The sequence below is a fragment of the Mytilus edulis genome, chromosome 5 (genome assembly GCF_963676685.1).
Source record: "Mytilus edulis chromosome 5, xbMytEdul2.2, whole genome shotgun sequence".
NCBI classification, from domain to species: Eukaryota; Metazoa; Mollusca; class Bivalvia; order Mytilida; family Mytilidae; genus Mytilus; species Mytilus edulis.
The window spans coordinates 16,364,584-16,378,714 of record NC_092348.1 but is presented as its reverse complement, the minus strand read 5'-3'; the positions used below and the strand labels follow the sequence as shown (position 1 = coordinate 16,378,714).

The 14,131-nt window shown below is 31.6% G+C and overlaps 1 protein-coding gene across 1 annotated transcript; it reads right to left on the bottom strand.

Annotated features, from left to right (window-relative positions):
• Positions 1–6,394: 6,394 nt before the first annotated feature.
• On the bottom strand, positions 6,395–10,904 carry LOC139523096 (SH3 and PX domain-containing protein 2B-like). Its single transcript, XM_071316861.1, has 3 exons — positions 10,546–10,904; positions 9,132–9,238; positions 6,395–6,672 (listed from the first exon to the last, which is right to left on the bottom strand). The coding sequence occupies exons 1-3, from the start codon at positions 10,781–10,783 to the stop codon at positions 6,523–6,525; spliced, it is 495 nt and encodes a 164-aa protein (XP_071172962.1). The 5' UTR covers positions 10,784–10,904; the 3' UTR covers positions 6,395–6,522.
• Between the last annotated feature and the right edge of the window lie 3,227 nt (positions 10,905–14,131).

Below are 14,131 nucleotides of genomic sequence, written 5' to 3'. Positions count from 1 at the left end.
TTACAAATAATATAACAATTAAAAAATGAGAACTGAGAATAATCCAAATTTGAACAAAGATTATTAACACGTTCCTTAGTTAATTACCTGGGACTAATTCAATATTCATGGGTCTCAGATAAAAGTTAAAGAATCAATAGAATATGACAAGATTCTGTAATCGCAGTGAAGATTTTTGACATATTTTCTTACCTATAAGGAATAAAACCCTATAATAAGTTTTGATTTTGACCCATACCTGAGTTTAATAAAGGTAAATGCAATACCATTTAGTTATTCAATGGTCAGTTATGAAAAATAGAAATTGTTTTCTTAAAATCTTGGATTTTCCTAGTATCCCTAGACTAGTGATTGAGTAGGAAAAAAATGCTGATCTAGAGTTATAATATGTTCTTTAATATAATCACATATTTTCTGTCAAAATTATAATATTGGAGACACATTTTACATATGTATGTCATTAAATTTTATAAAAAGTGAGTCCAAAAGTCTCCTGCTTTCCCTCCCTGCACTATTTCAACTCCTATAATAAATTTTGTAAATATACACAAAATTTAATGTACCCGTAAAAGAAATGAAAGGTGAATTATGTTATTTGATATGTGTCTGGTCAACATACACCATTAAAAATTCCAGTAAACACCTTTGAAAAAGCTAGTGAAAAATTAAATCTCAAAAAAACTGATCTCCGATGAAAATTCTAAACAGAAAGTCCCTAATCAAATGGCAAAACAAATGAGCAACAACTGTCATACCACAGACATTTTCAAATGTAGAAAATGGTGGATTGAACCTGGTTTTATATTTTTCTTTTTTTAAAGGAGTAGGTCCGGTAAGGGCCGGTTTTGGCCTAAATTCAAGTTCATCTGACGAAAGATTTTTGACACTTTTTAAACACCTAAATGTCTATTTCAATTGATTCAATCATTTTTTGTGAAAGATTTTAACTGATTCACTCATTAAAAACGCTCTGATTCTAGCTTAAATATGAAAAATCTATCAAGTATGCCAAAAACTGTCACTTTTTAGATGGTTTTTGACAAAAAATGAAAGTGGCTGCATCCTTGTTAAAAAAAACTGTTCATCCTAGACCTTTATATATGTTATGTATGTATTATCATTAAACACAACTCACATTTCAATATGAAGAATGAACACGAATGCGGCCACTTTCATTTAAGCGGAAATCGTCTAAAATTCAACTAAAATGCTGAAATTGTGAAGATTTCAGTAATTTAGCATAACTTTATGATGCAAGTATCCGATATATGTGCATTGTTAATTTGTTATGCCAAAAAACAGTCCATACTTATGTAGCAGAGGCATTATACCTTCCAAAAAATAACTAAAAGTTTACATTTAAACAATTTTGTAAAACTGCTATATTTTGGAGCCAAAAAGGGGTCTTACTGAACCTACTCCTTTTGCAAATTGGAGAAAACTTAAAACATGTTTTTGCCGAATTTGTTGATAATGAAATGAATATATATATTTAATTGGCACAGTTACTAAATTGATTAGTACAGTATTCATATATACCAATGTAAACTACCTTATGATTAAACTATGTTGTGCTTTAAAATACAATATTAATGTTTATGTATAAATATATTAGTAGTGGATGTTTATATTTTTGTGATTGAAAATGGCATAAAGAGAATCAGATTGTTACAATTTTTCAGTGCCATACAAGTAATTCTTATTTTGAAATCATACACACCTATTTTTTTGTATTTATCCATATTTAACCATACTTTTTATAGCAATTACTGTATTTTGTTATAGATATCTCCCTGTTTATTTTTATGATGATATCAGTGTATCCAAATCAAATGTCTTTCAAATGTTTTATTTATATACAACTATTGTTTTAATATTAAGGTTGTTTTTATTTTTATGTATTTTTCTCTCTATCATTAAAAATTTATATAAAAGGCAAATTTAGATATTCTGCACATAAAAGCCAAAATAAAAGCAGATGTCTCCTAGACCTTCCTGGGATAGAGGAATTCATGCATTAATTGTTTGAATGGAATTTCAAAGAGTCCTTCCTATGCTTTTTCAAACAATAACATATTTGTCATAGATTTTTTGACAGTATGATTTAAAGGTGAACAAGCCTCCAGAAGGATATGCTGCCTGATAAAAAAAAAGCTTGAATTTGTGCAAATACTTTAGCAGCTGTCAGTTTTAAAATGATAAATTACATTCAAAATGTTGTGTCAAAATGCATATTCGGTTCTTTTAGATCCCTCACATGTTTTTTTTACACAAATGCAAAAGTGGACAAATAATTTTGTATGGGCATTGTAAAATTTTACATATTTATATCTCTGAAATCATGTCTTTGAAAATTGGTTATATATTCAATTCTTAATTTATATGTATATTTGTTGACAGAAAATATTGTTATTAAAATGTGTTCAGATATTTATTTTATCTTTCCAATTTATATGCACAGAATTTACAAATTGTCTTCATAAGAAGTCACATCCTTTATACTGTCTAAAACTCCAGAGTGAGCTATTGCCATCACTTTGCATACTTTGTAATTAGCTTATTGTACATTCATTTTTTATTTGAACCCCTTGAGGCCTTGGTCATCTAGGAACAAGTTTGAATAAAAAATGTTTTGGGAAATGCCACCTGAAGGTTAACACACACTCATCATTATGTTAAATTATAAAATATCTATTGATATATATTAGGAGAACAACATTATGTTCATTACTTTGGACAAAATGGTATGGTATCAAACTTGAGGCAAATATGCATTTGCAAGATAAAACAAATATGTCAACTTTCAGAGGACAATTCCATATGTCATATGTTAGTCATCAGTTCTTTGCAACTAAAATTTCAGTCTTTTTATTTAGCTTGCTTGCCCATCATTATTGTCTGTTAACTTAAACAAAAGTCTTCTCCAAAAAAAAACATTGGACTAATTATTTAATCAAAATTGGCCACCATCATCATATGAGATATTCTGATAAAAAATGTCGACTGCTGACCCTGCTTGCCAAACAACATGACCTACATGGCTAAAAAGAACATAGTAATAAAATGCTAGTGTTGTCGATTATCTAGACAACTGCTGCTACTAGAGAAACTCTAACTGGGCAAAAATATTCAGAATGTTGAGATTTATCTGTCGACTTTAAAAGAAAGACTATTGTTGAAGATGCCCATAGACCTGGTGATCAACACAGGCTCTTTAGATAATTAATAATCTAAATGGGTCTATGAATACCCATGTTACATCAACCTTTCAGACCCAAATGTTGTGAAACTATGTTCTCCCTCCAGGACAAATATGATGTTGTCCCCGCAGATAAATCCCCAAACAAAATCATGTGTGTGCATAAATTGCATGATAAATGAATCTGGCATTGACAATTCACTTGGAAACTCAACATATGTCCCCACGACACTTACCAAGGGGAAATCCTGGTAAATCATAGGACTGGTCTGTTCTATGTTCCTTTGGAATTTCAACCGAAGTGGAAGAACCGGATTTTCATTCATGGTATTATATACCTAGACTACATAAATGATTAACAAACAGCTCTATATTTATGGGTCTACTTAGTGGTCCACGAAGCCTCTTTTGAAATTAATAGCACAAATTCTATCAGCAAATAAAGCCCCGAATTTCAAAGTAATTGTAAAATTACCTATTCTGGACGCCATGTGAATCAGCTGTGTATACTAAGAAATTCCAAAGATATGTTCGAGTACATACAATCTTATACTCTTTCATCTTGCAAAAGGACTAAATAATTAACATTCTTCATTTTACACAAGAATTCCCCAATCCAAACTAAAAGACAAATTGAAAATGACCAACCAGCACTAGTGTCTGGTATCTGAGATAAATCGTACTTTGTAAAATAAAATCATCAATTCAAACTGAAAATTCTCGGAAAGAAACATTATCAAGATATTTGATTTCTTGATTGACAACATATCTGTTAAGTTTGGAGGACGTATGTTTCAACAAGCAATCGGCAAACCCATTGGAACCAACTGTGCTCCTCTTTTGCCAACTGGTTTCTTTAATCATACGAGTCAAATTCATACAAAAACATCTTAGGAAGAAAGAAATCAATATCCTTTCACGTCACTTTTCGCTATTGAAATAAAAAGTAAAATCACAAAAATACTGAACTCCGAGAAAAATTCAAAACGTAAAGTCCCTAATTAAAAAGCAAAATCAAAAGCTCAAACACATCTAACGAATGGATAACAACTGTCATATTTCTGACTTAATACAGACACTTCCTTATATAAAGAAAATGGTGGATTAAACCTGGTTTTAAAGCTAGCTAAACCTCTCACTTGTATGACTGTCGCATCAAATTTTATTATACTGTCAACGATGTGTGAACAAAATTAATCCGACACAATAGGTAAAAATGTCACAAATATATAGATAAAACCGTAGTTTTCCCCGTTTGAATGGTTTAACACTAGTAATTTATGGGGCCTTTTTTAGCTTGCTGTTCGGTGTGAGCCAAGGCTCCGTGTTGAAGGCCGTACATTGACCTATAATGGTTTACTTTTATAAATTGTTTCTTTGAACGGGAGTTGTCTCATTGGCACTCATACCACATCTTCCTATATCTATGTACAACGGAATACCAACCAAAAACTGGGGGTGATCGCAGGTGCTCCGGTACCGGTAGGGAAAGCAGATCCTGCTCCATATGTGGCACCTGTCGTGTTGCTCATGTAATTACAAAGCCGGTAAATAGTCTTATCCGGTAGGTCGCATTCGTGAAAAGGGAACAGGATTGTAGTTACGACATCATATAAGGAACATATCCTATATCATCTGTTAAACGGATATTCCATATCCAATCTAACTTGTAATAAAGGATACAGTAGATACATTTATGTCTGCCTCATATCTTGATGTATATCTAGAAATTGACAATAAATGTCATGATGGCTGTTGAAAACAAAACTTAACGACAAAATAGGTTATGCTATGTAGCAAATACACTCACCATAGATACCAGGATTGAAATTTTATGTTAACGCCAGACGCGCGTTTCGTCTACAAACGTTTCATCAGTGACGTTTGAATGAAAAAATGTTAAAAAGGCCAAATCAAGTACGAAATTGAAGAGTATTGAAGACCAAAAATTCCTAAAAGTTTTGCAAAATACAGATACGGTAATCTATATTCCCGCGGTAGAAAAGCCTTTTTATTTTAAAACATTCCAGTAGCGTCTGGATACAAAGTTTATATTTCCTATATGATACGACAATGGAGGGCTTGTAATTCCTATATTGGTTTCTTTGATTTAGGGTTGCTGCTCACAAGGAAGCTATCAATCCAAGAGTTTTAAGTGGTGAAGTTAAAACCACCCCTTCGTAAATTTTAAGGACAATATCACGGGTTAGTTGATCGTTATGGATTATCTGTTTCACAGATGACAGATATGTTCCAATTGTCGTAACTAAATTCTCGTCCCCTTTCCCCCGATTGTGACCTACCGAATTAAGACTTATCACCGGGTTTGTACTTACACGAACAACACGACGGATGCCTTATGAGATGAGTTGTTGGTTGTGATCATGTTGTAAAATCTTTATTTTTTTTACATTGTTTTTGATGTACTGTTGTTTGTTGTCTTTTTCATTTTTAGTCACGGTGTTGTCAGTTTCTTACCGTTTTTTCCTCTCTTCAAAGAATGTCAAAATTATCTCTGTATTGCCTGATATCTAAGTTATTGCTTTCATATACATAACCCTGTTTTAGTTAATTCCTTTATTATTTTTAAAATCTTAATTATAAAGCTCTTAAATTGGAAATGAATGCTAGATTTGCAGAGAAAAGTATTACCATTTTATAAGCAATTTACCTATCACTGAAACATTTCTTCCTTCATATGCTAAATTAGATACATCAAACGATTTTAAATGAATATCGAAGAATCTTGTTCAAGTTGTCACTGAGGCCGGTATTGATCTTGCATGATCTCTTTAAATCTTCACAGAAGATCATCCGGTAATTATAACTTCAAGTTAAAGAACATCAATACAAGTTTTTTGATATATTAAGTAATGCATATAATTATTGTCCGATTACTTATACTGCATACACTATTTTCTTAGGGGCATGAAAGATGACATTGAAAGTGTGGAAATCCTTTCCAAAAACGATTCATGTTTTTGAGTGGGGAAATCATTTGCTATGTTATATAAGAGCTGTATTTCACTGAAGAACTAATTTGTAGCTACTTATGTCTGTGTCTCCTGGCAAAAGTATGTGTTAAATGTATTGATGTGAATTGTATTTTTGACATTGTTTGGATATGAATGATACATGTTAGCTGTTTCTTTTTAATAGCACAATTCACCAAAGTGATTTACTATAACTATTGCAAAGTGTATACATTTTGTTTATTTATAAATGTTTATAAATATTATTGATATTATGGCATAAAATATTTTGATTTGGCACTGGTCAATGGTTTCTTATCATCATGATCTACCGGTAAGACAAGAACATGTTCATTTTTTCTGTTTCATCCATTTGCAATCAAACACTTCCTCTGAAAATGGATCATCTTCATCTTCCTCCCCGTCAGAATGGTGTTTATAAGGAATGGGGTCTGTAGGTCGAGGTTCAAAGAAATTCAACACCAATGGCAAACTGACGATCTAAAATTAATGAATAATGAGACAATGATTTGGAAGTGTATGTATGCAACTTAGTCTCAATGTTTGTTTCTTTGTTCACACATTGTTGTCAATCTAATGGATTTTTATGTCACTGTCATACAAGTGAGAGGTTTAGCTATCTATAAACCCAGGTTTAATCAACCATTTTCTTAAAGGAGTATGACAGTTGTTATCCATTCGTTTGATGTGTTTGAGCTATTCATTTTGCCATTTGATTCTAGATTTTACGTTTTGAAATTTTCCTCGGAGTATGGTATTTTTTAGCTCACCTGGCCCGAAGGGCCAAGTGAGCTTTTCCCATCACTTGGCGTCCGTCGTCCGTCGTCCGTCGTCGTCGTCGTCGTCGTCGTCGTCGTCGTCGTCGTCCGTCGTCGTTAACTTTTACAAAAATCTTCTCGTCTGAAACTACTGTGCCAAATTAATCCAAACTTGGCCACAGTCATCTTTGGGGTATCTAGTTTAAAAAATGTGTGGCGTGACCCGGCCAACCAACCAAGATGGCCGCCATGGCTAAAAATAGAACATAGGGGTAAAATGCAGTTTTTGGCTTATAACTCAAAAACCAAAGCATTTAGAGCAAATCTGACAGGGTTAAAAGTGTTCATCAGGTCAAGATCTATCTGTCCTTAAATTTTCATATGAATCGGAGAACCTGTTGTTGGGTTGCTGCCCCTGAATTGGTATTTTTAAGGAAATTTTGCTGTTTTTGGTTATTATCTTGAATATTATTATAGATAGAGATAAACTAAAAACAGCAATAATGTTCAGCAAAGTAAGATTTACAAATACGTCAATGCAAAGGAAATGGTCAGCTGACCCCTTTAGGAGTTATTGCCCTTTATAGTCAAATTTTAACCATTTTTTCGTAAATCTTAGTAATCTTTTACAAAAATCTTCTCCTCTGAAACTACTGAGCCAAATTAATCCAAACTTGGCCACAATCGTCATTGGGGTATCTTGTTTAAAAAATGTGTGGCGTGACCCGGCCAACCAACTAAGATGGCCGCCATGGCTAAAAATAGAACATAGGGGTAAAATGCAGTTTTTGGCTTATAACTCAAAAACCAAAGCACTTAGAGAAAATCTGACATAGGTAAAATTGCTAATCAGGTCAAGATCTTTCTGCCCAATGTTTAGCAAAGTTAGATTTACAAATAAGTCAACATGACCAAAATAGTCAATTGACCCCTTAAGGAGTTATTGCCCTTTATAGTTAATTTTTAGCATTTTTCATAAATTTTTGTAAATTTTTAGAAAATATTTTCCACTGTTATTACTGGGCTAGGTTCATTATAGATAAAGATAATTGTAGCAACAAGAATGTTCAGTAAAGTAAGATCTACAAACACATCACCATCACCAAAGCACAATTATGTCATGAATTTATCTGTGTCCATTGTTTAATATGCACATAGACCAAGGTGAGCGACACAGGCTCTTGAGAGCCTCTAGTGTTATTTTACTTTTTAATATCTCATGTGGCATTTCACAACAGCTCTTAACTAAAGGACAGATCAGCTAGTTCATATTTATATTTGATAAGGAAGAGCATATTTTTGAGAGATGAGGAGAGGGGGGTTGGACTTATTGTGCCTGGAGTGGAACAAACAATAGTTATCCGCCGATCCCACCTTACATTCTTCAAGTGTATATTTGAGAGAATTGTTACGATTGTGTAGACCTTCCCTTCTCGTCATCCCCAAATCATGAGATACATCCCACCTGGCCTGGGTCAGTCAACAAATAAACAACCATTGATAACAATTAAATTATTACAACTAAGTATGACTGGAATATGTTATATTGAGAAAAAATAGAGATATTCAACTTGTATAGCTACCGGATCAGTTACAGCTCACATGGTTCTAATAAGCTAGACTGGTGAGTAATAGTTATTAATCAGCATCAATATTGTATCCATTAACCTTTTAAAATATCTTCATATTAATACTATGATACTTGTTTATAATCCTTTGATACTATTAGTCGAGTTTATAGTCTGGCACAACCGAGTATGTAATAGGCGAAGTCAATACAATTTGCTTTAAAGAGATATTTGCATAAAAGCTATTTTACATTGTTGTCACTATTATGGAATTATATGAAACTGTCTTACACGTGGGAGTTTTAGCTAGCTATAAAGCCAGGTTTAATCCACCATTTTCTACATAAGAAAATGCATGTACCAAGTCAGGAATTTGACAGTTGTACATCTTTGGCTTTATAACTATTTTGATATGAGCGTCCCTGATGAGTCCTTATGTAGACAAAACGCGCGTCTGGCGTATTAAATTATAATCCTGGTACTTTTGATAACTTTTGTTATCTGTTCATATGCCCTTTGATAAGGGACTTTCTATTTAGAATTTTCCACGGAGTTCGTGTTTTTGTTTGTTGTATTTATACATATGTATATATTCTGTTGTTAATATTTATACCAGTGGATTGCCATCAATCAGTTTTTTCACAAATAAATGTAGCTGCGATTCTCTTTCTTCGGCAATACTTGTCTTGTCCCATTTAAACATTTGTATGACAGTCGAATCTGCAAAGATATGATTTTATATCTATCAAATATGTACTTACGTTAAAATATTTACACAATTGATTTTCTTTATCAATGAATTGATTTTCTTTATCAATGAATTGATTTTAAAATGGGTCATCTGAGCCCGAAATTGTCGTGACCAACCGTCAAGTCGTAAATCAAATCAAATCAAATAAGTTTATTTTCTTATTTTAGAGCCCTTGGTGTCATATTAGTTATACAAGAAAATAAGAACAAAAGAAGACAAAATTATACACATTCATTGATTATTATTATGTGATTAATACAACATGTTCAAGGATAAACAATTTGTAAGAGAAACAGCCGGATGAAACACGGCCGGTAAATAATTATGCTTCGTTCATTTACGTTATTTAGAATGTCGAAGTCCGCTTAATCAACACAAGACATATTTGTGTGTTTGTTGGAACCAATAATGAATGGCATTTTCTTGTTTTTCTCGTAAAAAGTCAAATGTAATTCTTATAAGTAAAGAATATCCACAACCAACATGTGGACAAATCTCTATGTGAATAATGAAATACTTTTATGTTTATAGTATTTGAGAGAATTAATAAAGATATCTTCGATGGTTTTTCGAAATATATTTTTTCTTCAAATTCATACTAATTCAATCTTCAAGACCATTCTGATAGAAATACCAAGAGTTTTGATTTTTTTTTTAATGAGATTTTTTTTTGTAAACCGCACAAATGTTTATATACTAGCGACGGTTGTTAGAAAATCCGTTAGGAGCTCGGTTAGAAGGTAAGAAACAAATATGTACGATAACTACTGAACATCTGGCAACGCTACCGGTCTTTCTTCTGTTGGAGTTCATGCGATTCCCTCAGTTTCTATTAATACAATGATTTGTCTCTGTCTACTCGATTTACGAGATTTTAACATCAGTAAACTACTGTGGACATTTCCTGACTTACAAAATCACTGCAGCAAATGAAACTTATAAGATCAGTATGCTAGTTTCATAATATGATTAATTTCTTATCAATTTTTAGAACAAGGATCTATTATTCTTCATATATTATCAATACTATCCTTTGTTAGTGTGGAAAATGATCCGCCTTAATTTATTTACAGCTTGTTAAGCAGTTATGCAATACACACATTTACAAATATTTCATTACGTATCTATCGCCTATTATAAATTAAGCAATTAATTACTATAACCAAATCATCTAGTACTCTGTCAAAAAGTATAGGAGATAAAAGCCCAACGATGAAAACATTAAAATATAGTTTTAAATCATTAATTATTTTTCATTTAGAGTTCAAATACAAACCAGGTAATTTTGGAAGATCTGTCAATTTCTTATTCCGTACGATTAATCTCTTTCTAAATTCTAGAAAGTCTTGATAACTTCGTCTTACACAACACGAACGTCCATCTGACCATAATACATCAACAATAAACAAAAACTCTTTCCCTCTTTTTGATTTATCCTCCACAAAACCAGAAACTTCAGCAGACGACACAGCTAAGTTACATACAACCAGTTCGTCATCTTGGAATGAAGTCATGTTTGGTATCCCATCATTTTAATGTTTTGATCTGTCGCATGAAACAATAATGTTATGTGCTGAAATTCGATCCTTCCCTATAATAACATGTAATATATGCACAACCAGTACACAACGTGTACACCTATAGTTATACATAAGATATACTATAGGTTTATCACATCTACCTTTGTATATGTACACAATCGAAATTCAGTGTACAGCATTTATACTGAAGTTATTATACTGTACTAGAAATATCATTGTAGATAAAAATTTGACTTTAATGAGTTGATATGTAAATGACTTGTATATTACTAAAAGTCAAGATTGTAGAAAAAAGAGGAAATACTAATAAATGATTAAATATCAAATAATAATTGTTATTGTTAATGTAGATAATGAGTTTACAACTTATCATTTTCAGCATCATTCTGAAGCGTTTACATGATAATCCTAAAAGTATTATCATCATGATGTTAATAATTTAGACTCAAGGTATCGAACAATAAGTAGGCGAAAAGTAATCACACTTGCAAACATCTAAAACAAAAACCTACAAACGCAAAATATAATCATGTAAAAAACCCTATCAATGACATGAATATGATTTTGAAAACAAAAGACAATGTTTTCCAATATTAGAAAAATAAATGAATTAGATTTTCATGATCATTTATCGATATAAATCAATTAAATGGTTTACGTCAACATTCATTAATTTTCAAGGCATGACTCTCATAAGTTCTGTTCTTTATCCCTCGCCCTTTGTTCAATTGCATTTTTAGGACTTAGTTGACATACACATATAAATTATATTGTAAAAAGAAAGAAAATTTCATTTTTGAAACTAGTGAAAGCTTTACTGTAAGTTAACAGGCTTTTTTGGCCCTTTCAAAACAAATTATTTGAACTGATTTCGCCAGATAATTTTATTAAAGGAAAAATGCAAACACGGAAAATATTGTTTATTTTTTGTACACTTATTTGAATTTTGATATATATAATAATTTAAAAAAAAAAACACTGATTCCGAAATTAAGTATTGAAAATAACGAAAAGATTTCCCTTAAAGGCGGAAACAAAAAAGAAGGAAATGGTCCAGAGTGTCTAACATAAGACTTAAAACGTTGATCATGTGTATTGATACTTAAATGTTGAGGGCACCCCAATGAACTAAATGGAGGAAATGATAACATATGATCTTTCAAAAGATTTTTATTCCATCAATATTATGTCCTCAACGTTCCAATTTAACGAGGTACGAGCTATGTTTCGAATATAAGTATGTTGGTGCAGTCTTTGATTGCGCTAATTTTAAAAGCATAATATATGAAGACTACTTTTATCCTATGTCTAGATGTTAGACGAAAGTTAATTAATGTATGTAATAACAATGATAATTGTAATGATTTTATAGTTCTGATCCTGCCTGGAGTTAAATGTATGTGATTTTTATAGAATAAAGATAATAACATCTGTCTGAACTTTTTAATGTTTCATTTCAATATATAAAAATGTTTTTCTGTAACAAATCATGATGTATTGTTTTATGTGTACATGTAACGCTGCCCAATCAAGGGCCCTTTATTGGTATAATAAATATTCTTATTCTTATTCTTATATTTATTCTTTTTAAAAAATGACAAATAATTCCTAGTGAGGTAACTACAAGACATGAGAGATTGGTACCGGAGAGGCTTCTTAAAATCCGTCTAGAGATGTTGGCTTCCAAATACACTATCTTTTTAAAATACATAAATAGATATCTAATTAACAATATATTTTTGAAATTTATAAATATTTTTCGCCTCCGTTTTCTTCTTAACACTGAACCATATTATTTCAAACCTTTTATTTTCAGATGCGATCCTTTTTTTTTTTAACATGAGAGGCTCACGCAAATCAATTGGTGGCATTTGTATTTTTTTTTAGGAATAGCGACTGGTTTTGGAATCCATCTGATTTTCTATATGACATTCCGAATACGCCTTTATTCAGAATTTATCTACGCGGTAATACTTAAAAAAAATGAGAACTGCTTAATTGTTTTCAAAGAAGTAATAAAAATAAACAGAAAATAAAACAAAGAAAAACATACTGGTTATTATAAAAACATTCCAAGCTTACGTATAAACCTGCTGTATTGTTTGCACCTTTCCTAAGTCAGGAGCCTGTTGTTCAGTGGTTGTCGTTTGTGTATGTTGTGTAAAGTGTAACTTGTTTCTCGTTTTTTATATAGATTGGACTGTTGGTTTTCTTGTTAGAATTGTTTTACACTAGTCATTTTGGGGCCCTTTATATATAACTCGCTGTTCAGTGTGAGTCAAGATTCCATGTTAAAGGCCGTACCTTGACCTATAATTGTTTACTTTTTACACATTGTGACATGGATGGAGAGTTGTCTTATTAGCATTCATACCTAATCATCTTATTTCTGGGCATGTTTACCTTGAAATTTCAACATGCATAGGAACTTTTAGATATGTAAACGCAGAAAGATTCTCAAATTATGATCGATATTCTTACTCGTTTAGGCGATGACTTTCTAATAATTTAAGCCTGATAGTTGTCATCGAAAAGACATTGTTTAAGGTCTGATCTGTACCTCGATGTTTGGAGTTGACTAACGGTATAATGGTTGTTTTTCGGAAGAGATTGTTCAAGTACCATTAAATTCAAAAGGACATATTTTAGAATTTATCAAATCTTTATCAATTGCGAAGTGAAAAAGGTGCGCTATCTATTTCGGTGTTCATTTTCTGTCATATCCTAGATGTTTGAATTTATTAAGGTGCGAGTAATGTTTTGAATATAATCATGTAGATACAGTCGTCCATTTTAGTTGTTTTAAAAGTATGATATATCTAGACTACTTATGATAAAGTCATACATGACAAAAAGATAATTATAAAGGCATTTCAAGAAATGGGAGATTGGTAACGGAGAGCCTTCTTAAAATCCTGTTTTCAGGAAAAGATTAGCCATTGGCTAAGTAGATCTTAGTGATTATTGCAGGAAGATAAACACAACTTATCTATGAATATTCAACAAATTAAACATGCATATGTTGGCTTATGCAGAGTTTTACAATGAGACCGTCATGTGTGTCTACTACCGTTTACACAAATATAATTATAAATGGCAAAATCTATTCTTTTGATTTTGGCACGTGAAATAACATTAACATAGCCGGCTTTACAACTGTATGTTTTAAGACGAATATTATCAATGCAAGTTTTTTGGAATTACATCAATATTTTTTCATGGAATCGCTACAAGCTGTATATATACTGATATATATAAAGCCTGATTTAAGGGTACAGACGAAAAACGCCTATGACGTTTTGGTAAAAAATTGAATGATTT

Bases quoted from the DNA above. Each gene is read 5' to 3' on its own strand.
- LOC139523096 (XM_071316861.1), bottom strand. From the start codon at position 10,783: ATGACTTCATTCCAAGATGACGAACTGGTTGTATGTAACTTAGCTGTG. The intron at 9,239-10,545 runs GTTTGTATTTGA...ATATCTTTGCAG, and splicing joins AGATCTTCCAAAATTACCTG to ATTCGACTGTCATACAAATG. The intron at 6,673-9,131 runs GTATAAATATTA...CATTAATTTTAG, and splicing joins TGATTGATGGCAATCCACTG to ATCGTCAGTTTGCCATTGGT.